The sequence below is a fragment of the Papaver somniferum genome, chromosome 5, assembly GCF_003573695.1.
Source record: "Papaver somniferum cultivar HN1 chromosome 5, ASM357369v1, whole genome shotgun sequence".
In the NCBI taxonomy this organism is placed as follows: Eukaryota; Viridiplantae; Streptophyta; class Magnoliopsida; order Ranunculales; family Papaveraceae; genus Papaver; species Papaver somniferum.
The window spans coordinates 137,738,611-137,763,167 of record NC_039362.1 but is presented as its reverse complement, the minus strand read 5'-3'; the positions used below and the strand labels follow the sequence as shown (position 1 = coordinate 137,763,167).

At 35.7% G+C, this 24,557-nt stretch overlaps 1 protein-coding gene and 2 long non-coding RNA genes across 13 annotated transcripts; 1 reads left to right on the top strand and 2 right to left on the bottom strand.

The window, feature by feature from the left end:
- Positions 1-4,930: 4,930 nt before the first annotated feature.
- Positions 4,931-6,494, bottom strand: LOC113277860 (probable xyloglucan endotransglucosylase/hydrolase protein 5). Its single transcript, XM_026526830.1, has 4 exons — positions 6,179-6,494; positions 5,954-6,054; positions 5,623-5,816; positions 4,931-5,512 (listed from the first exon to the last, which is right to left on the bottom strand). Exons 1-4 carry the CDS (start codon positions 6,396-6,398, stop codon positions 5,113-5,115), a joined length of 915 nt encoding a protein of 304 aa, XP_026382615.1. The 5' UTR covers positions 6,399-6,494; the 3' UTR covers positions 4,931-5,112.
- A 10,982-nt stretch (positions 6,495-17,476) lies between these two features.
- On the top strand, positions 17,477-18,410 carry LOC113281767. The gene is made up of 3 exons (XR_003326355.1): positions 17,477-17,552; positions 17,807-17,910; positions 18,308-18,410. It is a non-coding gene; the product is annotated as an uncharacterized LOC113281767 (long non-coding RNA).
- Positions 18,411-19,629: 1,219 nt separating this feature from the next.
- Positions 19,630-23,838, bottom strand: LOC113282868. 11 transcript variants are annotated; one of them, XR_003327209.1, is made up of 10 exons: positions 23,399-23,838; positions 23,192-23,275; positions 22,988-23,033; positions 22,813-22,889; positions 22,690-22,734; positions 22,474-22,556; positions 21,590-22,242; positions 21,021-21,094; positions 20,239-20,370; positions 19,630-19,997 (listed from the first exon to the last, which is right to left on the bottom strand). It is a non-coding gene; the product is annotated as an uncharacterized LOC113282868 (long non-coding RNA). The 11 variants fall into 11 exon arrangements; XR_003327214.1 differs by having other exon boundaries at positions 21,693-22,242; XR_003327216.1 differs by having other exon boundaries at positions 21,735-22,242.
- Positions 23,839-24,557: the final 719 nt, after the last annotated feature.

Here is a 24,557-nt window from a genome sequence, read left to right as displayed (position 1 = left end):
GTTGAGTTCGTATGACTAAAAAATATTATAGTGTTATCCAATATCTGTATCGACTTGTTTTATCATATATAAAACTTTACTGTGAAGTATGAGCACTGTTAGAGAATTTCTCGGTTGAACTCACAAGTGTTACTATATCAATCTTATTGTCAAATTTAGTCGATTAAAACTATATCTTGATTTCTAGTCTACTTAAGTCAAGTTTCGGATTTAGGATTAGAAGTGTGTAGTTGAGTATCAGAAACCACCGAACACCCTTGAATATTAAAGATTGGAGATCAAACGAAGATATCAACGAGGACTTCATCAACAAAGGTAAGTGGTTACTGACTTTATTTGGATTCAACAAAGGTAAGTGGTTACTGATTTCATTTGGATTCTTATTTAATTCCACTTTTCTTATCTATCGAAACAAATGCTCACTCTATGGAACAATTCTTATGACGGTAAATGTACATTTATGTTGATATACTCAAGGTTATTTGAGGCATGACTTTAGTGAAAATATCCTTTATCCCTGGAAAGTTACTCATGTTGTAGTGAATGATCTTACGAATTCAACGAGCCAAGAATCAGTAAATTTCGAGTTATAACAAAGAAGTTATGAGTGATTTATTAAAGCAACAGTTATAAGTGTTGATGTAACTATTTCAGTTCGTTAGTAGGAAACATGCCACAAACTGTTTGTAACGGTTCACAGGCTTAAGCGCAAATACGTAAGTCTATTTTAGTCAAGTTTTTGATGTTTCCTCATCTAGGCAAGATGGATATTCTTCCAAACACAATTAATTGCCATATTAAAGTATTTGTGATATTTTAGATTTCCTTCCTAAGTTAAATTATGATTTATTCTACAAAAATGCAATAGATGCTAAAGTAATTATTTATGCAAGAGTTGTAACTTAGGAAACTCCCAAATTTATGAGTGTTTTGAAAAAGGAAAATAGCTCAAACTTGCTTTGGATTCAAGATACCTTAGCTTAGATTTCAAGCTAACTGGTTCACTATAAATTAAGGGTTCGTGAATGCTAAAAAATTTAATCCTTGGAAAATTGGTGTAAGATTCATAGGTTTCCATGTCTTCTGTTCTTCGTGAACAAGAGTGAGATAAAAAAAAACTTTGCATTGGGGATCGCAAAGCCGAGTTGGTAATAATCTTCGTGATAGTTATGGAACTTGTAATCTAGGTTTTCAACCTCTTGTCTATTCTAGGTCTCTCCTCTTCTAATATAAGACCATTCAAGAGTTGTTGATCATAAACCCTAGGTTTTGAAAGATTTCGGTTCACGATCGTATACCGACACTAGTTGGTCGAAATCAGAACTAGAAAGAAAACTTCAATTAAGGTATCTCACAAATTCCTTAGAAGTTTTAACAAGATATCTCTAGATTTATTCTAGTTGTTCTTGTTATAGAAATTAGGTTTATCTTCCAAATTTTTGAGGAGTATAATAATCCATAATCTACAAGTTTATTTTGGTTCACACCTAAAGGGAAATCAAACCGGTGTTTTGTGGATTTAAAACCCAAAAAAAAATATTCACTTAGGCTGAAGCAACTCCTAATCTGTAAAGGACGTCTTCTAAGGGAATCAAGTGCGTAGTATGCGGCGTGGTTCAAAAGACATAAGGAGCGCGGCTATAACTGAATCGCCATGAGGGTGGGTTCGGTCTGAACTACATTCCAGTCCGAAGTTAATTGGTAATAGGCTAGTGTCTATAGCGGCTTAATAAAGAGCGATGTTCAAACTGGACTAGGTCCCGGGATTTTTCTGCAGGTGCAGTTTTCCTCGTTAACAAAATTTCTCTCTGTCTTTCTTTACTTTTATTTTCCGCATTATATTTTGTTTGATATGATTAAAGTAATTGCAAGTGATTCGATAAACAACCTAAACAATTTTTAACTAAAACTGTATTGAACCTACAAGACTTGGTTTTGGAATACGTATCATGAAATATAGATTACAAGATTTACTCTTGTTGGAATTCGGTTCATGTACTGTTACTGTACTAGGTTATCTTATAAATTGATTTTTGAGATCGTCCAAGAATTCCTATTTTACAATCAAGTTCACGTATCTGTTTGTAAAAGAATAATAAACCATATATACATATTGTCGAAGGGTCATTAAGTTGGTCTACTTCCAATTTTATTAGGTTTTTGTCTTATAGGCCCGAACGAAAAAGTTGGTGGCGTATTTTGGTACCCCCGTGTTTTTATGCAATATTGAAGTGTACCAGTGAACTATTGTGTTAAGGACAACTCAATGATCAAGTGACTCTCTCCTCAGCGTGCTTTGAAAATCAATGATTTATTTGAGTTTTTTCAGCAATTAATTCAGTTAATATTATTCTTTTCAGTATTATATTATTGCAGAACCAATATTTGACCCCTGGAAGGAAAGTTTTAAAATGTTTTCTTATACATTTTAGTTAAAAGAAAAATTCATTAATTACCTGTATGCGTGCTGGGGCTAATGGGTAACCACTCCACAAGCTTAATTCACATATACCACCAACACTGACCACAGGTTCAAGTTAGGGCAGTTGGTAGAGGTAATTAGAGTGAAGCTGTCAGAACCACTCTGGAAATAATGTAAGGATGGAATATATTAGTTGCAGAGCAGCAGTTAGTAAACTATTCTAGTGTTTATTTAATTTTAGACAACAATTCATTTTAATTTGACCGAACGAGGTCATATGTATAGAGGCAAGTTGAATCAATTTCTGCATACTCACTTTGTACAAAAGTTAAACACTCGAAAGCTAAATATATGTGTATTTGGCTCTCTCTTGTCATCTGTCGTGAAAGATAAACATTTTGAAAGTCAGGAAGTCATAAGAATGAATGCTCAACATAAGAACTAATTTACAGATTTGGAAACATATTCTAGAAGGTGTCGAAAACATGCAAAAGTATCGCAAATGGAAAGTGGGAAGTGGTCATAAAATGTGAGAAGATAGATGAATATCTGACAAGGATACTCAAACCATGTAATCCCCTTCTGATCTGAATTCGGTAATCAATTTTTCAAAAAATTTGGAGAGCTGGTCGGGCTCTGATATCCTGTCTCTATGGTTTTCTCCATAAGATCAAGCAACTACCTATGTTACTCCCTTTAATCTTCAAGAAGAAGAAACTATAGTACGGAGTTTGAATGACAAGGGGGAGTTCAATGTCAAATATCTGTATAACAAGAAATTTCAGGACAAATACAAAGATGGCACCCCTATTATTACTTGGAAAGATATATGAAAACTTTATAGTATTTCCCCCAAGTATTCATATGTAAATGCGCTCATGGTATCTTTCCAACAATGCCAAGACTGTAAGCATCCCCAACTACATTGATCTCATCTGCAATCTGTGCAAAAGTGTTGAAGAAGACACATGCCACACTCAGATGTTTTGTCCTTATGCTTCCTTAACTTGTTTGGTCTCATTTATTTGGTGGGGACCATCAATTCTTTGGAAGGTCGATCTAGTTCTTTTTTAAAATGGTTCAACATATGGTTCCTTCAAATAAACCTTCTTAAAATTGGGGTTCCTATCTATGCCACTACTTGCTGGTTCATCTTGAAAGCCAGATGTGACTTGATATTCAAGAAAAATCTACCCATCAGCTGAGAGTACTTCCGACAACATCAGGCAACACTTTTAATTGTAACCATAGTCACAATTTCAACAATCTCTACTATCAAAGGAATAATCAGGTTAGTACAGAAAGGATTACCAGGGATCATATGGAGAAATTTGGCATAACCATCATCACCATAAGCTCCATGGATTCTATTTCAGACATGGAACGGAATGATAATCTTATCCCTTGTGCTAACTTTACCTTTATATATCGCCATGTATTTCTCAGGAACCTGCATGGGGGCAAGGAGCTTCACCGATTATGTTTGTAGCAGAAATCGAGCAAGAAGAAAAGGGCTAACAATTTTCATGTTGAAGATGGCACAACTTTAAAGAAAATAAAGGAAGTCCAAGGAAAATTCAACCTGAGGATCCATCAAATGAATGATGAAAGTCTTAAAGAAATTACTTTTGTGCTAGGTAATATGGTCAAGGTTCAACGGAACCAGAACTTTGTGAAACCTTCATCGGAAGAGTCCAAATCCGGTGCACTTATTTTAAAATTTACATCAATAAGCATGCTAATATGATGCATGCAAATACTATGACCCTACATGAGACTAGTCTTGGCTTTCTAGGAACCCAAATTCTGTTATTGAGTAACCGTCTCGGCTCGGTTTCCATATAAAAAATAAAAGTATAGTCATTATATTTCTTTTGGGCCAAGCATTTTAGCAAGGCTTTTTGGTCATTTTTTTAGACGTAAGCTCTTGATACCACGCCCTTTGACGTTGTAAGCTAAGTTTTTGTTGATTGAATGATGTATTTTTATACACAAATCGTTTTTTTTTGTCGGTATATCAAACATCTTATAGATGAAAAATCAGAGTACATGGAATATGATCTTGACACCCGACAGAAAAAGAAAAATGGAAGCCAGAAAAGTTACCTATACAAACAAGAACTCCAAAACAAACGGAACTCAAGCTTTTCAACTGAACGCAAAAAAAAAAACATACAAACCAAGAAAAATATACAGAACTCCAAAACAAACGGAGCTCAAGCTGCTCAACTCAACACAAAAGAACATACAGACCAAGAAAAAACATCAACTATAACAACGAGCAAATACCACGATCTATGGTGGTTAAACATTTTTATACAGAGTTTTACTCTTTCACTTTCACAATATCTGAAGTTCACTTAAATATAACTAGGCAGGTGTGAGCAATATTGCGTTCTAATGAATATTTAATTCAAGCCGGTCTGCGATTCTCTTCAGGACTCCCTTATAAGCTCCATGGTTGCTAAGTTATCCATTTGCTTGGGGGTAATCTATTGGTGAGGGAAATCAAAATGTGATGTGCAATCAATTAATGTAGACAGAGATACAATACATACAAATTATTATTAGGGAGAGAAAGAATGTGGGCAGAAAAATAATAAATACACAAATACAAGTAGAATCAATGAAATGAAAAATGGAACGGGAAATCAAGACTACATTTTGTGCGAATAAAGAAGGGTGTTCAATTAAGCATCCTTGTCTGCTTTGCACTCGATAGGCATTTTGGGGAACCTGACTTTATCAGTACAGTAGTTGTAGATTGTGAATTTCCTACGAACCCACATGAGCCTCCTATACTGAGCAGCATCAAGGTCTCGATACTTCTGCTGATCCCACCACATCTTCCCTTTTGTTGCACAGAATTTGGCATTCACTGATGTTGCGCAACCGTCAATGTGGAATCCCTTGTAGGAAGCTATAAAAGGTGCTTTTGACCAATCAGTCTTTTCGAGTCCACCCCTGGTTGCCCAGTCTTCACCGTTCCATAAACTCGAGTACAACTTCATGGGTTGGTTGAAAGGATATTTCACTCCTAGTTTTTTATTGTTCTTGAAAATTCTGATTGGGATATCATCCACGAAGAATCTGCATTGATCATATAAATTTTGGATTAATCGACTGTTAGTTAAAATTAAACAGATCGCATAACTTGACATGGATAGGGTGTATTGATTGGAGAATTATCCAACACTTACGTGATGTGAAAATCGTTCCAGAGGACAGAATAGGTGTGGTAGGCCTTGGTTGGGTCGAACCAGAGGTTGATCCGCTGCTCCCTGTTACCGCTACCACCTGTGAAGACATTTGTCTGCAAAATGTAGGGTTGCCCTGTCCTGTTCCCTAAGAACTCAAAGTCTACCTCGTCATGTTCATTATTGTTTGAAGATAGCTGCATTCATTCATTAATTAAGTTCGTTGTCAGTATGTATTAAAATTTACCAGAAGAACTTATATGACAGACTAGTGTATATTCTTTCGAGATGGAAAGTGGAGGCACAAGAAATTTTACGGAAACGAATGACTTACAAAAAATGCAGTTACAGTACCAGCCGAGTCCCCTGCCACCAGCTTAATGTGCATGTGGAAGTATCCAAACAAATAAGACTCTTTTGAGTGAAATCCGGCACCTGCATTAGATTTACATGTATGCATTAGAGAGCTTGTTCATCTGTAACAAGACGCCGGATGGCAAAAAAGAAGTAGTAGTACTGGAATGGGTAACAGATATATAAGCTAGTAGTATATAAATACCCGTCCAGTTATCAAGGTGAAGCTGAATCTCTTTCCCACCATTGAAATACTTGATGTGATCGGGAGACCATGTAGGCATATAGTTCTTTGAGAATGGCACATTCATTGCCTTCGGTGGTGTAGCACCCATTGTCATCCCAATTACAGAGAAACAACAGACCAGAAGTAGACACATTTGTAGACGTCTACTACGCTTCATATTGTGTGAAAAGTCGACCATTTCCAGGCTCGGTCGGTTAATGAACTCTTTCGAGAACCAGTTATCTGAACAGAGAATAAGAAATTTGGAATGGTAGTGGAATGAGAAAGAGACAGATAGTTGTGATTGTGGATGAAAAGTGTAGGGGAATGAAAATGGTTTTATAGGCATACTATGAGTTTCTCAAAGTGAACTTCATTCAATTATTATCTTATAATTCTGTACAAATTATTGCTAGTAATTTAATAATATCCTTGATCAATCATCATTCAACACATAGTCTCCTTCCTGGAACCACATTAGAAGCATTTCTACCTCACTATGATTAGATGATTCGACAGACCAACACTGAGATTTGACTTTCTGTTCAATGTAAAATGTTCTTCATCTTGAGAAGATTACATGTCAACGAAACACAATAATTTCTGGATTAAAAACATAATGGGTGTGTCAGTTTGCCTGTGAATGAAACCATTTTAAGTTGATCATTAGATATAAATTCTCAAGTTTGAAAGGACGGCACACGGAGGTGTATTGTTTTATGGATAACTTTTGGTTCTGGCTGGCACGGTAAACTAATCCCACCGCGTATCCGCTACTTGATCTTTATGAATCAATACAAGGGCCCATTGGGCATGGTTGGTAGGATTCGCGAATAACGCGTAGCTGCTACTGAGCACACATATGCATGCATATCGCTAATCTGGACCCAGGTAGGTATGCATGTAATTGTGCGCAAAAATGATATTTATGTGTGGATATGTACGCAAGTGGAAGTATATTATATATACATCACTCAGCATTGATGCGCCTCAAATGGTGTCCTGTACATATTTATGTATCGAAAATAATTGCAGTGCAAGCATATTTAAAAATAAAAATAAAGTTCTGATGTGTTTGAGGAGAATTAGAGGTGAAACATGGAGAGATAAGAGGAAGAAGAAGAAGAAGAAGAATCTTATTAGGGGATTAGAATAGAACCATTACATAGTTTCCTATATATACAACCCTAGGAATCAAGATGGCCGCACATCCATGGGTCGTAGGCCCTGTAACACTCCCCTTGTGCGGTTCAATAACAAAAATTTATACATAGAGCTTCAAATGTCGTTCTTCTTGATGACTTGTGGCGAAGTCCATTGCCTCATTAAAATTTTGGCAAGGAAAAAAACCCCGTGGGACAAAACCTTGGTATAACTCTTCACATGTTGTCTCGTACTTTACATGTAGTTCGTCACTTGCAATACGATCTTCAAAGGTTGACGAGTCTAATTTAATTGCCTCGTTAAAACTTCGTTAGGAAAACCCAGAGGGACAAAACCTGAACTAAAGAAAAAGATTACAATATAAAGTAAACTTAGAACATAGTTGGATTTGTATATGTTGCCTCATTAAAACCTTGACAAGGAAAAACCAGTGGGATAAAACCTTGACGAAGGAAAAAGAGTACAACATGAAAGATGCAAGTAAAGGTGATCTGTTGCAGATGATCATTTTGCTCCGTTGAAGTTGACTAGTTGCTTCACAACTCCTAAGGCAGAAAATCCTTGTGGAAAAAAAAAATAGCCTTAGCTGGGAAATTACATTCCTGGTGTTTGTTGTTTATATTATTAAAAACCTTTCCGAGTGACAAAACCCTGTGGGAGAAAGAAACCTCGGTAAAGGAAAATAGTTCAACACACCATTAGATGCTTCCCCTCATGTCATACAATTTTCATTAATCTAATGCAGTCAAAAGGAGTTTATCACACTTTACTTTGGTGACTTGAGTCTTTATAAGACCATGTTGGTGATTCTGGAAGTTACATTGCTTAACAGAGTATCGCGTTTCATTTCATTGATTCAGATATTTTCAGTAATATCAGCGCAATCTTTATGTCTTCAACGTTCAACATACTTCATGTTTTGAATGTTGTCTCGCTAAAAACCTTGTCGAGTAACAAAACCCTTTGGGAAAAACTATTCTTGATCGAAGGGAAAACGAGTACAACACATCTTCAATATCGAAGTAAAATATGTCGACATCATATCCTTGGATCCTCCTCCTGATGTCGGCATCTCCCTCTGATTACTTTCAGAGTTGTTCCTGACAGTTCCTTTTGTCATGTACTTTTCGTAACTGAATATCGGTGATAACCTAGAAAATAATCTACCATATCTCCCTATGAGTACTTTCGTTGAAGAAGATATTATTGTTCCTTCATAATCAACAACTTTTGGATTGCACTTTCATTAGCATTCCTTTTAATGTCTTTGTAGGGATAAAACAAATTTATGCCAATGGTTAATTTTAAGTACATGATTACGTTCACCATACCATTCCAATGACGTTGCGTTGGCGCTGAGCTATATCTAGATAACAAGTTCCCCGAGGATGTAAAATTTAATTGAGTACATTATTATACTAAGTACAACAATGCGTCTATTGTACTTAGATATGGGAATTTCATCTCCCAACACATATTCGTCATCTTCCTTTAGACGAAATGGTCACTTACTTACATTTGAACCTCGACTAATCATGGGAGTGCTATCAGGATGCATGTCTTTGTTAAATTTCCTGACAACTTTAGACGTATGCAAACTGGTGGAATAATATCCCACAAGCTCAGTACTCGGTAGAGCTTTCCCTAGATCTTTCATCTCAAATTCGGATTTTAAATAGCTTTTAAAGTCTCTTGTTACATCAACAGTACCCATCATGTCTGTATCGTCGACATAAATAGCTACAATTCCAAATTAGGAACTTTCTTTTGAATACGCAAGAAAAAATAACTTAGACGGGTACACCACTTCCGCCTGATTACTTCAATCTATAAGTGAACATTCTATCTAATTGTAACCGCACTTTGTGGTTTATAGTTACTTGATTTGGGGAAAAAATGTCTATCAAGTACTTTTGTAAATATCTTCTATCTCTTGATTCTTTTAGAGATACGTAACAACCACATACATATGCTGCATTTCAAGTCCTTTTGAAATTACCAATCTAACTAAGTAGCGGAACTCTATAACGTTCATTACAAGAGAACAATTCCAGGGCTTTGTGAGAAACCTCGCGCCACAAGGCGAGTCTTTGTACTTTAAGACTACTTTCTTCTCATTTTGTTTTATGACAAAATTAATTATGTATGTCCAATAGGCTTCACACTTGGTTGGATAGCACTACCACACCAAATACCCGTCTATTTTCCAAAGAACTAAGTTCTACCTGGATTGTGTAGGCCAAATATGTTATTTATTTAAAATTAATCAAAATAAAGAATGGTTCGATCTCATTGTACTCTACTTCTGGAGCAACTATTTGTGGATTATATCATCACTGTGCATGCATGATTCTTCCATTGACTCATGTGCATTCTCGTAATCCGTCAGGATTTCATTGTTCTCTAGAATCATTTAAAACTTCGGAGCATCCTCCAGTATTGATTGATGGAAATAGTCAGAGACAATCAAATGAGATGATTTCAGTAATGATACAAATTACGTTGTGCTTTACTCATCTACTTCCTTTCTAGGTGAGCATTGATCGAACCTGGTGGTCTCTCCATCTTTCTTTATGGAGCCACGACCTCAACTACACTTCCACCAAGTATAGTTGCAACACCTTAGTCTATGGTGTACCCCATACTGAGGATTTCTAACCTTGCAGGAATATTTGCAGCTGGTATGTGTGATCTTATCACTCTAGCGACATCAGTGTACATTCTGAAAATTGATTATTCTTTGTCACTTCACATTTAAATTTGTGGAGTATAAGAATCAATATGAGACACAGTGGGAACACACTACGAAAATTCATGTCGTTCCCTTAGAAAATACTTTTTCTTATCTCCCCCTAACGACGGGAAGACTGTCTCATTAAAGTGATAACCTGCAAATCTAGCAGTAAGAGATCTCCTACCGAAGGTTTTAAAATGCGGATAATTGTTGAGAGAAAATATCCAACAAAATTACTTAATCATTTTCGTGACCCATCATAGTACGATGTGGACTCATAATGGCACATATATAGTGCAACCAAAAATGCGTAAGAACACAAATGTCAGGCTTAAATTCAGTTACCAACTGGTACGCAGAAAATGTTGACTAAAATTGGGTTCTAAAACGAATTAAGTAAAGATGCGCGTAATATTCCTTAGACACCATCTGTAACCTTTGATGGTAGCCTCTGCGAGACCACTGGGTATAAGATGCTTTATATTGATCCTATTAAACATGCAATATTCATCAAGTCCTTTTGATGTAAATTCACTAGCATTAACAAAGGTGGTGAGACTTTGCACTTTTCATTGTGTAATATGTGCTAGGAGTTGTCGTACGCAAATTTCTTGGGAACTATAACTAGTCCAAAATGTCAAAACATTCACCAGATCCATCATCCACGTTAATGGTCCGCATTCTGCATGAATATTTTTTCTAAATTTCACCTTGTTTTCTTGGTAATATGGAATTTTTACCAGTTGCATCTTAGGATGGTCTCGATGATGTTTTACTGAAGACTTTGTAAAAATGAGTGATATGCATTCTTGCCTAAAAGCATAATGGGAAGGGGGGTTGTGCATCTAGTACTTTAGAGAATACTTATTGAGAGATATACCGTTACTTCCCATTCTGTCAATGTTTTTCCCATTGTCTTGTCCACTCAAACACAGTGATGTACGCATGATTCCTTTCAAAATAAAACATCATGTCACAATTAAAGTGTCTTTATGGTTATGCCAAATCCTAAATGAGCCAATTCCCAACATTTCATCGTTGGAGTCAATATGGATTCAATAATTCAAATACTCTAGTGATTTACATTTCACTTGATTGACTCATTAGTTTCTCTAAGAAATATTTCCTTCCAAATATATTAGAAACTATAAAAGATGCAATCAATTACATTATCATCAATGTGAGGTTCCACATGATATCCATTTGTATGGGTTACTTTGGAATTTAACAAGGTGTGATTATCTCTCGGTACATGTAGAGAATTTATGACGTCTTTGTTCTATCTTGAAAACAAATTTTTGACCAATGCTGTGCTCGATGATCCAATCCTCGTAGTCACATCATAAGGAAATAGTTCAAAAACTAGTTTAAATTCCTTAAGCTAGTGGAAGAAAAACAACTATGAGTTAGACACTTGGGTCTTGAGAGTTTTAATAAGTGGTGTGGCCTTATTACGTAATAAAAGTGGGATTCAACTCAAGTACTTTAGAGTGAATATATATTACGTGTCACCAAATATATCTCAAGTGATTTAGAGAATTTATGTCTCGTGTTTTCATTTCATAAGTGCAGACATAAGATCTCGTTCAACTCAATAAGATAGTCGATTGGCCCGGCAAAGTTCTTGCTTCCATTAAAGTTGATGTGAAAATTGGTTGCTACTATGATACACACATTACATTGTATATACCAATACCTATGACCAGGTGCTTTTCCAACTTTTTTATTTATGATGGGAGCTACAATTACATTTTAGCTGATCCCATACTCGGTTGATACTTGTGTATTTGTGTTATTACTACCGAAGACAAAAGTACATCATTGTCTCATGATACATATGTCCTTTTTCACATGATTTATATGAATCGGTACGTCTAACCCTCATTACTTCGAGGTTCTTTCCATTTTTAATTTTGTTACATTTAGCTTAATTTGAGAAATTTCTTTATCTCAATAGGCCAAGAGAGTCTCACTACACATGTCAACCACTTACTTTAGGTTGAATATATAACTAAAGATAGTTCTCTTGTTTTCATACTTCAACATGTACTGGTTCGTTATTATCATGGATGAAGTAAATAAATGGAAATTTTTTGACTCATATAATCTTCTGTGAGTTCTTCCACAAAAATTGGAATATGTGTGGTTTTATTTGAACGTATCTTTTGAAACTATCGACTCTTTAATAGTCGAGCAAGCGGATTACATCCCAGAGCACATTCAAATTTGGGCAGAAAATATCAAATACACAAAATGGTGCTCAAGTACTTTTAAACCCCAAATAAATATATTTGAATCGAGTTGGTACAACCAATGAACAAAAGATAAACATCATTCAACCATAGCCAATATCATTTCAAGAGAACAAAACAACAATAAAATCAAAATTCTCAATGGTCGAGATAGCAATCATAATTTAAATTGGTTGTTTATATAGTGACTTATCTTAAGAAAAAAAAAACAGAACTAGGCATGTTCTAAAAACCAAATAAATAAGCCTAGTAAATATTCAATGTAAAAACTCGCGTTATAATTACATACTTTAAATTTTGGTTCCCGCAGTATAGTACGGAACGCCCTTGGTCGCGCACAGCCCCAAAAAAACGGAACAGAACAGGATATAACAGGCTGGGACAGGATCTTGCGACGGTTGGACTGAACCGGATCGGGATCGGTTCGGCTACTGGGCCGGATCGGCTGGGAACTGAATGAATTATACAGAACACGAACACCCTACCTCTTTTCCAGGGTTTCTTTTCTTCCTCTTTTCCCAGTGGTTCCATGCCGCGGACCGTTATCGCATGAATATCATCCGCTACCACAGAAGCATATGCATGATATTAATATTATAAAATTCAAATCGTTGCACATGGGGTGCCAAGACATAATCTGATATTATAAAATTCAAATTGATGCACAGACGTGGCTTAATTTTCATCACAGATATGGGTATGGGATACACAGATCCAGAACAGATATAGAACCGATATATCAAATTAATTTTTACTAGGGATTTAATATTGGGTATGTCGAAATCAAAAACAGGAAAGGAAAAAAAAATAGATCCAACTTATCTGATTTGATGCTTTCCATTGATTCCAACGTAGTGTATTTGATAGCAACCCGGAAAAAAAAATCAAAATTGATTACCGCAGGGTTAGAGCTCGTGCTTGATAACGTGTTTGAGGAGAATTATGGGTGAAACATGGAGAGATAAGAGGAAGAAGAAAAATCTTTTTAGGAAATTAAAATAGAACCATTACATAGTTTCCTTTATATACAACCCTAGGAATCTAGATGGACCGCACATTCATGGGTCGTAAGCCCTGTAACATAATGTTAATTTTCTAAAACTTTAGTCAAACCATATGAACTTTTTTTAACAATTACTACAATTCCAATATCACTTTACCGTCCCCAAGATTAGAAGGCGTGGGAATTTATGTCCAATGTGGAAAAACATGGGAGTATTGCACTCCTAAAGTAATATTCAAGTCCTTATTACGTGTAAGGACAATTAAAATGAAATATATTAAGAGGAAAAATAACTCAGCATCGGACTATATTCCCAAGAAGGCAAGGATTAAAAAGCTATAATACATGTCAGATAATTTGCACCAAAAAGCTCATAAATCTAGCATAGATTCTAATGTTTTTGACAAAAATGATTTTGTAAATATTTTGTACTATATTTGCTAGTTAATATATGATCTTTTTCCATCACAAAAAAAAATTCCTTACTTCACCCCCACCTTAACAACTATGGTTATGCAGGGATATCTGTGGCCCACTGCATTCGAACACAAAGAAGGATTTTTGGCAAGATTTTTCCACAATCTTTCTCAGTGCCAACACCCCTTGGATATCGATACGGGATTTTAGTGAGCTTATGAATCAATCGGGAATAAGGGGGGTCGACAGATAACTTATGCAAACTCAACCTTTCCTCAATATGATAGACAGATGAAATGAGATTTACGGATTTTTGATTTAGAGGCGACCCGTTTACCTGGACAAACAATCAGCAAGGACATGATATCGAGCTACTGCCACACAGCATTAGCGAACTGCTAATCCACATGCAGAGGTTACTCATTTATCATGAATCACATCTGATTATGCTCCGCTTCTGCTTCAATAAAGGCCATCGACTGGCAAGGGACCAATAATTACTAATTTGAGCATTTATGGCTTACCCATCCGCAACTGCAACAAGTGGTCGATTCAACATGAATCCAACATCATGATGTAAAACCCACACTGGACCTCCAACTAAAGCTTATGTCAATATCAAAATTATGACTTCGTGGAACAAAGAAACTTTCATCCATCTTCCCAAAATGATCAAGAAATCTATGACCCAAATAAAAATGGCATAACACCAATGTGCTATCCGAAGTGGAAGCGACTTGACGTAAAAGCTATTCGAAGAAAAACTGCTCATAAGTGATCACATGACCCTGCTTCATCGCCATTCAACTTATTAGAAACAAAAATCCAGAATCCAATGGTTGCAGTCGGGTGATCGTAACTTCCACTACACCATTTTTCTCGATTAGCAACTAAATTTTACAACAGCTCTTATGCAGTTGCGGATTCGCAACTGCTCAAATATTAGCAACTGCTTGCTGCAGTATCGAGTTTTTGAGCCGTGTTGCAATTCGCAACGGCTGTCCGTATCACTTGTGCTGCCTGCTTGTGTGCAAAGTAACACCAGGATTGCACGTGTCTGACGAGTTTGAGTGGATGGAAACACTATTTTTGATGGTTTGGATTTTCTCTGAAAAAAATGGATGGTTAGAGATCTAATGTATCCCCCAAACTTATCATTTATCCCCAAACAAGAGAGAACATATTATTCTCTCCGCCTCTATTACTTTTGTATCTTTCTGCTTCTCCCTCACCATTTTACTCTCTGCTTCACAAAGAAATTCCGTCTCACTTCTTCTATAACCAAAATACCGCCACCATGAGCTAATATTGAGAGAACAATATCAACACATACCATTTTCTCTTCCATCAAATTCTGAAAACCAGCTGCAATTTCAAAGTTAGGGTTTGCAAAAAGCTTGCGTTTTGACCTAATTCGAGATTTGGGTTATTAGATCGATGCAATATGACACAACTGACATCAGTATCTTCTTCCTTCTCTTATTTTTATGGTAGTTTTATTGGTGGTTTGGCGTTGGTTGGTTGTAGGAGAGAAGGAAGCGGTGGTGGTGGTGGAGGTGGATGTGGGAATTCAAGAGTCGAGGTTAGTAATATTCTTGATCGATCTGTTTATTGATTCCTCTGATGAAATCTTCCTTTGATTTATCAATTGTTTTGAATTTTAGGATTTTTATTGCTCTTGGACTATCTGGCAGGTGGTGGTGGAGGAGATCGGGGATGGGGTCTTGGTGGAGAAGGTTATTGAGGTGTTGTTAGCAGAAGGGATGGTGATTTTTTGAAGGATACTATGCTCGGAAGCTCTCAGGAACATATGGGGCTGTTTCAGCTTCAGCCTTTGCGGAGATTGGTTTACTGTATGGATATCTAACTCCTTCTCTATGTTTTTGTAATGAACATATGGTGTTTGATGAAATGACTTGTACTATATGTAGAACAGTAGAAGTATGTTGGCTGGTATCAAATGGAAGCTATGACGCCATCATCAGCTTCACTTGATGAGGGTGCTTAGCTCTTGAGTTTCATATGCCTCCATTTTTTTCGCCAACCTAGTCTGCCTGCTAAGGAAGCACCTCTCATTGCTAAAAAATAATTGTCTGATGATATTTTAAGATACATTGAATGACTCTGTTACTGTTAAGCTACATATTTCATACCTTAGAATCCGTAATCAACAAATCCAGTGTTTGTTTCTCAACTTCTTAATTCCTCTCCCAAGTAAGTTTGTTTTATCTCTTTCTTGGAAACCACCCCAATTTTGAATTTTTAGACTGATTTGAATGGGTTCTGTTCTAGTGAAGATTTTTGGAAAAAGGGAGAAAAGGTCAGTCACTTAGAACAAACGCTACTGAAACAAGAGCATAAAGAAGGTTGATATCTTACTTAGCCCGAGGGTCAGTTCTGTGATGCCTTCAAAAACTATGACTATAACTGATCAACCTGGTGTTCCTGTTATAAAATTAGCTACTGGAGAATCTGATTTTGATACCCCAGCTGTTATTACTGACGTTGTTTATTCATTATTTTCTTGGCATTTTTTAGTGCAATCTTTAGACAGATATACAATTTGACCTGGCTTTGAACATTTAGGCTGGGATAAAAGCTATTAGCGGAGAATGGCCTCACATATACTCCTGATCAGGTTTTTGTTAGTAATGGTGCCCAGTAGTGTATTTTGCAAGCTTTGGTTTTAGTTTGTTCGCCAGGCGATGAGGTGCTCCTTATAGACTGTTTTGTAGTCCTTCATTTAGTCTTAGATATATTTTTTGAATTTGTAGTCTGATTTTTTACTTCTTAGCTTTGCAGCCTTCATTTGTTAGAGTATTAGAGACCGTACTATTAGAATTGTGACTTTCCACTTGTTAAATTCCGTAGATTATGTTTTTATTGACTTACTGTCATTACGTTTGCAGGTACGTACTTTTCTTTATGCTTATGCTTTCATGTTTACATGGTTGAATACTAACCTTCAGTATACTTTTTTGCGAGGTAATGATCACTATTGCTAAGTGACAATAAAGTCGATAGACATACTTAAACTAATATGTTCTAATCAAGTTGTCATATGTTTACAAAGATATTAAATTTTCTCTATTGTTTACATTCTTAAGAGTTTCAGAAGACTAATTATGTTTGTCAACTTACTCATGACACAAGATATTAATCTGAGAATTCTGAGATTACAATGTACGGAACTTGTTTAAATAAACTTTGGTAGCCATACTTGGTTGGTATTCTTATAAATGATTTTGGTTTGTTTTTGTGTATTCTAGGTTGGGAATTATGAACTTAAATCCAGGGATTATGGAGAACAAGATGAAGACTGCTGCAAGGATAGCTTGGGAGATGATTTGTGCTTGGTGACTATTGTTTGGGGATGGTAGACTCAATCTAAATTCATCCTTCGCGAAAGCATTCCTGTGCGGTAAGATCCCTTATCCACTTCTCGTACTTCCTTGCAGTAACTTCATACCTTTTCCCCTCTTGTCTTGCAAGATTAAATGGTATGCTTAATGCTGGATAATTTAGTTTTTCATGCAATGCATCAGGTTTATTATGTTGTCGTGCAAAAAAGCGCATTGGGGTAAGTATTTATTTACTGATCCTTAGTCGATCAGAATTGGACTAATGACACATATTATGTATACTTTGACCCCTATATAGAAATTCAATGAAGTTTACATAACTCAAGTTCATTATTGTTTAGGTGGAGATAAGCTCCAATGATGCTGCTCTAGGTACTTGGAGAGCTCAAAACTCTGTCAAGATTTTATGAAATATTTGCTGGTAAGTTAGCAATATTACGAAAAAAAATGAGCTTTTCTCCATGACTAACTATGAGAAGTGAATAGATTGTTGTTTATTGATCAATTGCGATTTTTCAATCTTTTCTGATGTAGCTTTGAGGAATTAGGAATTGGAGGTGTAAATTGAGAGTTTTCAGTGTTTGCAAGTATTTGTTTAGTTTTGCTTCATGTATTTCTACGTTTTTTCATTCTTTATCGAAAGCTTATGAGTCTTACTTGATTTTCTTTCGTCAGCGGCATCGTTCGAGAAACAATAGGTGCTTCGTATGCAACACTCCAACTCTTGGCATGTTCAAGGCTGCAAGCGATAGATCTTTCTCCTCATCCTTCTCATCGAAGTAAGTAATCCAATATTGACTAATGCACAAATACATAAAATGAACTATTTTAAGTCGCAATTGTAGTGGTGTGTAACTTCTTATGGTTCTTAACTCTGTTCACCACGTGGGAGTATATCAGATTTGATTTATATTACTATACGATGGTGCTTAAAATTGATTTAGTGGTTTAAAAATTTGAGTCTCATCTATAGAAATAGATCTGTAAGGTTTAGCCATTCATTGAAAACCCATGAATATTACTCAATTTAATTGTTTCTTGATTTGTGAATTGATCTGTGTTTATTTGAATCTCATCTATATTCTGAAATATTAGTCAATTTAATTTTTTGTGTTTTTTATAACAAGGCCCTCTCCTTTTCAAGATGATGTTGATCCCATGGTGTCTGTTATGAAGGTGTAGAAGGCACCGCTGGAATCATATACATACATTGGTGGACTAGATGCTCAAATTCAAGAAATTAAAGAGGCAGTTGAACGTCCACTAACTCATCCTTGTGCTGGTAACCGTTGAGGCAATTAGAGCTTGCTTTAGTAAGTGATTTCCTTTCACATATACTTCCTAGGTCTACCAGGTAGAAGTTGATAATAATTTATTTTAGTACAACTACTCAGGGAAGAATGTTCAAATACCTGCGCTGTGTTGCTGAGTCAATAATTTTGGTGTTTTTTCGGACTAACCTCCACTGAATTTATTCCAAAGCCGTGTGATTTGAATTTCAGACATTTAGGTTGTTTTATATGAACGACTCTCTTACCTACTTATGTTTATATGTTTTGGCCTGGATTTGGCCTGAAAATGTTACATGGAACTCTTGACTAGGTCAACGATAATTTGACTTGACTTTTTTTCATGTTACAAAAATTTAGCAACGGCCAGAAACAGTTACTAAATTTAGAACCAGAATAATAAATTCCGGTCCGGCTAAGTTTCGCTGTTCTAAGTTTTTTTGGTTCTAAATTTCGCAACTGCTCTATTTTCAATTTCGCAATAGCCAAACAGTTGCAAAACCGAGAAAAACACTTGGGTGAACCGAAAAGCGTTGCGAAAAACATTCGCAACGGCTTAGGAGCAGTTGCGAAAAATATGCAACGCCAGATTTCGCAACGGCTTTTCGCTGTTGCAAGTCCCTTTTGCAAATGCATACAACTGTTGCTATTCCGGAAAAATTGTGTAGTGATCACTTTCTTCCACACCAATTCAACACTACATTGAAGCTGCAACAACATACAACAACTCCAAGATCAACAAAACAACTGGATTATTGATAAGGTTGCCATAGTTACGCTCATGATTGATCACCTCACCGATCAATATAAGGGACCAAATATAGTGATAGACGAAAGCTAATTTGCAGCAATCACTCTAAGCTAGGTTAACGTCTTGACAATGTACTATGCTCACCGGAAAAGTAACCCCCACAGAAATCAAACAAGCCCTCTTTTCACTAGTGGAAATTGAAATAAAACAGTCCGCCAGAAACACACTTAAAACCCTGGAAAAGGACTGTTTCCGGGAGCCCCAATTTTGTAGTCTTATTTCTCAAAAGGACTGCTTCTAAGATTCTTTAAATTTTTCAAATAAAGACTACTATTGGCAGCCTGTGATTCCATGCTGATAAAAACAGCTTTTTGCTGGATTATATTTTATAAAAAAAAATGAAATTAATTCAGCTGAATTCAAAACTGATTCAGCTGAAATATGAAACTAAATTCAAATATGGCGAACAAAAAATTGAATTAGCATTTTATTAAAAACAAAATCTGTTATGCAAATTAAAAAAACCAGAATCACTCATGATCCAAATCTGAATCTTCCTCAGACAAAACTACCAAAGCAACTTGATTTAAAAAGTATCACAACACATATGGTAATATGGTGTTCAATCTTCTATTTCCAGATTGTTGCTAAGGACGACGTTCTAAGTTTCAACAATTTTTTTCTAAAATACTCCATAGTTTAGTAGTAACATTTTACACGCAACACCTTGAACATGCCAAGAGCTATCAACTGCAAATGCCATGTAAGAGCCTCCACTTGTTTTTCAACATTATCCTTCTTCAATTGCACCGGTTTCTCTTGCAGCCTGCAAAACATTGAGCTGATAAAACTCAGTTATATAATTCACCTGCCCATGCCAACACTAATAAGAAAATGATGAGCATCCAGATGTCCCAAAACCCATGATCAGGTATACATAGATTATCAAAATTATGGAGCTTCTCAACTAACATAGAAAGATCAAGAGATAGGAGATGGTAGGAGACCTAGTTAAATTATGAAAAAGAAATCCTACAAAAACATAACGAAAAGTTGTAAGCAATTACCAGTCCTTGCTAATGTTTATCTTTGTAAAAAGCCCAAAATCTAAGCTCCATGACATTGCTAGGGTTGTCAACATTTTCAAAGTTAAGGATTTCCATGTCGACATATGCAAGCCAAAAAGTTCTTCATCTCATCTGCAATCAACAGGTAATTCAACAACATAAGTTGAAACAACATGACCATCTTAAGGTATACAAATGTTATATGTGTCATATCATGCCAAACATATAAGTGTGTTTTGATTCTGGAATATAAAAAAAAAGTATAAAAACAGTAGAAATGCAAAAGAAAAATGAAATCCCCATTCGATCTACAAATCAATTGCTTGTACCAGCCACTTGTATATTAATTGCAAATATGATATATGCCATATCATACCAAACAGATAGGTGTGACTAGATTCTGGAATATAAAAAAGAAAAGTACGAAAACAGTAGATATGCAAAAGAGAAAGAAATCCCCATTCGATCTACAAATCAATTGCTTGTACCAGCCACTTGTATATCAATCACTAAGGTTGCACACAACACTTCACAATGACAAAAGCTATTAGGACTACGAACATGTCACACCATAAAAAATCAACAGAATATGTTTCATAGTAACAGCTGGAGATGGTGGACCTACTGGTACTCATCTTTGTCGGCAATTGCTAGCATTCTAATCAAAATGTCACATTTATTTCATATAGAACTTCAATACAGAACTAACGGACTCAAGTTCTTGTTACAATCTTCCTAAAAAGTGTTTCAATTATTATGCCAGTCCAAAAATGAACACATACTCTTTAAATTCCTTGTATGCCTTCTGCTTCAAGCAAGCAGCAAACTCAACCAATCATTATCACCCACTTCAAACCTACAAGATAACCAAGGCGTCAGCCTTCAAGGAATAGGCAAAAGATGGGAAAATAAGATATTTTATTTCTTATTCAGATAAATAGATCTGATAAGTGTTGCCAGGAAAAAAAGGAAAAAAAATCAGGCTCAATCCACGGTAGCAGTTAACATCCAGAATCACATTTATCCACAATAGAATCTTAAAATGTATATTTTTAAGGCAATTTTAGGATGTGAGCCACAGTTACATACTTCCCTCGAACCCCATGATTGCCCAACTTATAAAGTGACTGCTAGATACGAGCACTAAGGTCAAGATAAACTAAGGTCCACAAAGCATGAGATAGATTTGAACTAGAAACCCAAGTTGTTCAAACACTCTACAATTCACAACAGATGGCAAAACAAAAAACACTATATAAAAAATGTGATGCTTAAGCATAAGCTATAACAAATGTATCCTAAGTCATAATCCACTTTGAAGAAAGTGTAATCTTTCAATCAAGATCCTTACTGATTTCGCCTATGCATGATATAAAGCAATCAAGTCTGACATCTAGTAATAATACATCATCAGGATGAAGGGATGCATTTTGTGCACCGACAAGACTGATAACCTGCAATAATTCACAACTCTAGCACCAAAAAATGAACCTAACATGATAATCTCAAGGGTATGTCTCACGCGAAACTAGTCATTGAGTGCCAGCTCCTCGGCATTCGGATAGCCAGCTTTTACCACCAACTGTACAGCCACTTCACAATCTTCATCCTTAATGTACTAAGCTCCAAGTGCACTTGCAAAGCAATCTATGGAGATGCATTTTGGATTCATGCTGTCCATATATGTACCATTTCAGTTGCATTCATCATTGTTTGGTACGTACTGTTTATACAGTTACTTCCAATAAAAGAAACAACAAAGTAATCAAGTTTACACACAATCAGATATGTCACTATAAAATCAATGAAGTGCTCAGAAAACTCAACATGAAGTGCTCAGAAAACTCATTTATAGAGTTCCGAAGAAAATAAAAAATCAGATGAAATATACCTGCACGTCCAAATCCACACCAAGAGAGTCAGTCCCCGCGTTGCTATATTAGGACATAGAAGAACACCACTTGAAATTTCTGTAACATATACCAAGGCATTCCCCCTTGAAACCTATAAAAGGGTAAACAATGATAATAGCTTCTACAGATTCAAGTCCTAAAAAGAACCCACGTTCCCTAATCATATCTTGTTACATTATTAATAGTGTATCACGATAAATAAAACACCCGCTCTGTATCCAATAATAGGTACCAGGGTAGCAATAGCTGAAACTGAAACAATGATATAGCTTCTATATGATATACTACAAAATTAAACTTGAAAGTATAAAAAAGGAATAACCTCATCATTATCGACTTCTTCCACTTTATTAGTATCCATGTGCATATTGGGCTTGTGAACACATTCCCAAGCTCTTCTGTTGTCTTAAGAAGACCAAATCCCCCAACAAAACCCACAATAATATCCCGCGATTAGATTTAAAGGTTATTCTCCAAACCAATACCATCAATTAAATATAAATGTGAAATCTTCACTAATCTTTCTCAAAAAAAATACCTTTCTTAGATTTCTCATGAACTCTAACATCTTTGGAGTCACTTCCTAGTGCACACAAAAAGATCAGTAAATAAGATTATTATAGAAATTCTAAATCCATATCCATATATGCATAATGCATACCATTCTTGGAGCTTTAAGTGACGAAAGATATTCTGCCACCACCATATCTAGTACCACCACCACATCACCACAAAAAGCTACAAACAGAACTGAATGAGAACTGAAAGTGATACATAAGCTTCATATTTGTGGAAATATATTGAAAACACAAATAATTAAGCTTATGTATCCTCACCTTGTTTAAATATCCAGTGTAGTAACCAGCACCCCGTTCTAAACCCCTGAAAAGTAAACCAAGATTCTTCAATTCAAATGAGAAAACAATATAAAAATCAAAACTCTAACTTGTTGATGCTCAAGTAAAAGTAACAACAAATCCATCAAGAGAAATCAAATTGGGAAAACACTATCAATTAATCGGGAAAAAAACAAATCTGACATAGATCTTCTCATTATACAATTTCTCGAGCAACTTTTTGTCCCTTCTCTCCAGAGCCATATCCCACATGTCCATACCGATGTGCTTCAGCGGCAAAATTAACAAAATCAATGTACAAACCAGTTACAAGAGAACTGAAATTGCAAAAATTAACATGCTTCAAAAAAAAATATTGAAAAATTAGGATTTCCATTATGTGTTTCTTACCCTGCAATTAGCAGTTTGTAGATGTAATACTGAGAATTACCCATACCACGAAAAAATCCAACAACAGTTAGGGTTTTCATTTTGTGCTCTTTTTTAACTTCTTCAAATGGTTAAAAAACAACACCAGTTATTGATCAATAGACGACCTTGAATAGATCTGGTGAATTGAACGATTATCAGGGTTAAAATTGGAAAAGTTTGGGTTTCTAGAGAGATCAGAGGTCATGAATAGGTTGAGTACGGAGTTTATTTAATGATGAACACGGTTCAGAAAATGGGGTTTTTCATTCCTCTGGTTTTCTGGAGGAGATAGAGTAGATGAAGAAAAGGTTCAATTTCTGGTTTCGTGAAGGAGATGAAGATGGAGAGAGGTTAGTGTTTGCCGTCTGTAAGGAAAAAAAAGAAATAGAAAAAAAGTGAGATGAGTTTAGGATAACGAGGAGAAGTGATAGAGGAGGTACGCGTATATTTCTGGAGGGTTATAGAAACTAGTTTCTACGGCAGACCTAACTGAAGTGGGACCACGCAAACAAGTTCCTCAGGCAGTCCTAACAGAAATCCACGTGGAAGCCTTTTACATTCCCTAAACTGCCCCTTTATATTAAGACTGTTATGGAAGCTTGATTTATTTTTGTTATGAAAAGACTATCTTTGGAACCCTTATATGTAAAGAAATCCCATGGAAGTCTTATCTATAAATTCCTAGCAGACTTAAAAAACTCATTTTCCACTAGTCTTTCCATCGGCTCTGAGCGTGCTCCACGTATGGAATGATACATTAGTAAGTTTTTCAACGATTTTTTTGGGAAACAACACATTTACAGCTGATAGAGATGGTTCATAGCTTTTTCAATTCTCTCGATATCCACCCAATCATGAACCACACAAACTTTACATTAATGCAGAAGGTAGATCATCCATCCAAACCATAACAATCCAGACCTATAAGGCTCTATAGTGCCACCCACTTATATATAAAATCATCTCTAAAATTCTAACCGCATACGACCCCTTCCCGATTTCTTGATAATCTAATATCAGAGTGCATTTGTACTTCAAAGGTCTATACACGATAAGAAAATAATCCCTGGAAATATTTTTCATCATATCAAATCATCAACTCTCACCAAAGTCCCCAAAATATCATTTAAATTGAATA